The 3654-nt window shown below is 41.0% G+C and overlaps 1 protein-coding gene across 1 annotated transcript; it reads right to left on the bottom strand.

Annotated features, from left to right (window-relative positions):
* Positions 1–242: 242 nt before the first annotated feature.
* Positions 243–2605, bottom strand: ttll2 (tubulin tyrosine ligase-like family, member 2). Its single transcript, XM_048986326.1, has 2 exons — positions 2490–2605; positions 243–2065 (listed from the first exon to the last, which is right to left on the bottom strand). The coding sequence occupies exon 2, from the start codon at positions 2049–2051 to the stop codon at positions 243–245; it is 1809 nt and encodes a 602-aa protein (XP_048842283.1). The 5' UTR covers positions 2052–2065; positions 2490–2605.
* Between the last annotated feature and the right edge of the window lie 1049 nt (positions 2606–3654).

The raw sequence follows: 3654 nt of genomic DNA, 5'->3' as shown, positions 1-3654 counted from the left end.
CAAGTGTGTGGATAAAAATTGTGAAGTTCTTTTAATGGTCCTGCATTGTATTGGCATCCACCCTGGGTTGGTTCCCACCTGCACCAATTGTTCCCTGGACAGGCTGCAGTCCCCCCCTGTGACCCCGGTTGGGATAAAGCGGTTACGGTAATGAATGGATGGATGGAAAATCTTTTAATGTTTACTAGATAAATCCAGAGTCTTATCTTAATCATTCCATAAAAAGTCGTTTTCTAGAAATGTTACTTGTGTGTTTTGATCACTTTGTGATGCAGCAGGTCACTGAGGAGAGGCAGGTTCTTAGGTCCCCAAAACAGTGCTGGGAAGCTGTCTGATTTCCTCCCCCGGTCCAGAACACCCTCCCCCTGTCTCTTCATTTTGTGACTACAGGGTGACGCCAACCAAGTTAGTAGCTTGTGAACTTCTTGAACTGCGATCTTCACATTGAGATTGTCCTTGGAAGCCTTTAGAGTGACCTCATTGAAAGGGAAAGTCAGAATGAAACCACCAACACGGAAAGGGGGGTTACCGCTTTCTTGAAATTTTGCCCTCCAGGAGAAGATGGGAAGCCTGTACTTTTGAACATAGATAGCAGGTAGCTTACAAAGACACCGGCATGAGTGCCTTGAGTTCTGCTTGGCTTCTGGTGGTAATACTCTTTTGTTTTCCATCACGACCTCTATGTCAGTACAGTCCGGCTGGGTAACAGATCCTGGTAATTTTAAGAGAGGGAAATGTCCTCCTTCACTTCCAAGAGCAGCCACTGCATTTGATTTCGAGATGAGCACGAAATTAACGGAGGAGCATGAAGAATCACCTCTGCTGCTGTCAGGTGAATTGATTTGTTTCTGCTGAAGAAATGGCAGGGAGACGTTTGAATGTAGACTGGATGGATTATTGCTCTGCTGTCTTGGAAGAGATTTTGACTTGGGACGTAACAATACGGGTGTGATGGTAGAAGATGGAGACACATGTCCCTGACAGTAGGTCGGCTGGTAACCTTTTTGTCTAAGGACATCGACCTTCTTGTAGTTCATCAGATCAATGAGGTCATTGAGAACATCCTTTTTTACAGTTACATCTGCTGCACAGTCCAGGGTCAATGCAGGACTGTAGTTGACTTCTAGAAGCCAAGGTTTTAAGTTGGCATCAATGAGAATGTCAAATCCAAAAAGCTCAACACAGTTAGGAGAAAAAGGAACAGACGGGGCTATCGTGAGCAAGGTGAGTGTAACTATAGTGTTGATCCTTTGCCAGAGGAGTCGCTCATCAATGTCCTGGCTGTGCAGAAAGCAGCGGAACTTGTTCATAGTCCACTTACACCCCTGTCCCACCCTTTCCTTTGCAGTTCTGTAGCAAGGGCCCAATTTGTTTATGCTGGTATTAGTCAGATGTGAGAACGGGTTGTCCAAAGAGGAGAGATTATACCTCTCCGTCGCAAATCGCACCAAGCCTTCCTGATGGATGTAAATGGTTAGAGGATGAAAGCTTTTCACGCAGACATATATCCGAAGGTCAAACTTGTACCCTGATATTAGCAGTGGATTGCTAATATACCTTTGCACGATGACTGGAGAATCATACATTAAGTCTTTTATGTCCTCAAATATAAATATTCCTCTTCCCCTCGACAGATCTACAGGCTTACAGATCCAGTATCCAGATTTTCCAGTATCTCTCAGTCGGCTCTTTGTGTACTCTGCCAAGAACGTTGTATAATTATTTGGAAGGATATAGGCAGTGGGGCTGAAATTGTAAAGTGCAGAGCCAAATGTGCACCTCATCCTCTTGAGATTTCTGGCTAAGTGGTCTTTGCGTGTGATTCCCAGTGTCTTTGGATGGTGGTTAAGTCTCTGCCAGGGCAGAACATTTGTGAAGTCTGCATTGTGGAATGCCGAAGCCCGCCAGTACAGGTTCCAGTCCCCCTCTTCCTGCTCTTGCCCATTATACTCCATCCAACCGCGCTCCAGAAGTACCTCTCGAACTAGCTGGGGGGCGCTCTCATGCAACCTGAACACCAGGGCAGTCGAATCAAATGTGCGCAGGGCCATGCCACGGGGTGCGCCTTAATAGAAAAAATATAGTTTTCAAATTAATACGTTATTATTAAAACAAAATCATATTAGCTTATGGTAGCAGTTAGCTTATTCAGTGACCGCTATATACGTCGCGTTTTTCATGATGTCATATCGTCTTCGGCAAATTACAAAACTTAAGCATAAATGGGAAAAATATTCTACCGAACAAATGTATCAGATGGTAATATTTCATTCGTATAAATTAATGTTTTGGTTTCATATACAAGGGAGGCATCTTGCTTCAAATTAATTTGTTTAGATTTGTCTATTCAATTACTAATCTCGTAAATATAAGATACGCAAGAAGTTCAGCAACATTAAGGAACAAATTCATTTTTAACCCGCTGTTGCATTTATACCTGTATCTGTCATATATATAGCTATATGAATGATAATGTATAATTAAGGTACCTGCTTGGGAAGTCCGGGCTACTTGATTGTTAATCGCTGCAATGGTGTTTTCTCTTCGTAGCAATTTCAGAAGTGAAAATTAAGACATGCTTTATTCACCGCGCGCCCGTCAGGTTTGTGTTGCTAGGAAACACGCCGAATTCTACCTGCGTATTTCGCTGGAATACATATTCAACATTTTGCCAGGCTCTCGCATATATATAGTGTTAATTGCTCGTTTTAACGTAACTTTTAAATGTTTAGGTAGTGGATGCGTAACACGGTAATAACTCTCATTGAGAAATGGTTAGTGCGCAGCTTTAATACGAACTGAAATAATTATTTAAATGAATCTGAAGTGCATCGTGAATAAAAACAAGAGACGTGATAGTTGTCATTCATTTATGTTATTTCAGGCACCGTCAAGGAATATGGAAAATGATTAGCTGATTTCATACAGTAAAACATGTCTTACTCACAACGAAATTAGACAGAATCAACCAATTCAGAATTGACTCGACAGGTAACGCGAAATATAATGCACAAAATGAAATGTCAAACAGGTTATTTTGGTGCTAACCCTGTAATATGCGTATGACCAAACATAATTATGTCTCATATGACAGAATAGATTAGTTATTGGGGAAAAAAAGTTCAATAAACTAGCTGTTATGTCCTGATCTAGATGGAAAGTACAGCCATTGCGATGCGCTAAACAAAGAAAGGACAATGCAGAATATCTGGTGGTCACTGGGATGATGATGATGATGATAATAATAATAATAATAATAATAATACAGGCTCCTTATAATTTCATGAAGTCATAAACTTTGTTTAATGGTGCACCATTTAGCCGAGATTAATCTTTATGCTACCATATTTGTCTTGTATAGCCTACGCTTGTGGCATGGCCAGAAAAAAGAAATCGTATGAAAACTATTTAAGAGGAAAACAAAAGAAAACTGTGGCACGTGTCCAAAGTTTATAGTTATGCTTAAATGGAGTGGAAGGAATCATAAAACCTCGCAAAATACGCGGTAAACAGGCCATATTATGGTACTCAAGTTTATGTTGAGGGGTGACATTTGGGTGTGGACAGATTTATTTACAGAGTGCTTCATATACCTGAGAAGTTAAACACTGCACATAGCAAACTCACAGAAAATAAAATAACAAGTAGGCCTGC

The sequence above is a fragment of the Brienomyrus brachyistius genome, chromosome 19 (assembly GCF_023856365.1).
Source record: "Brienomyrus brachyistius isolate T26 chromosome 19, BBRACH_0.4, whole genome shotgun sequence".
Taxonomy (NCBI): Eukaryota; Metazoa; Chordata; class Actinopteri; order Osteoglossiformes; family Mormyridae; genus Brienomyrus; species Brienomyrus brachyistius.
This window is presented reverse-complemented; position numbering and strand designations above follow the sequence as displayed.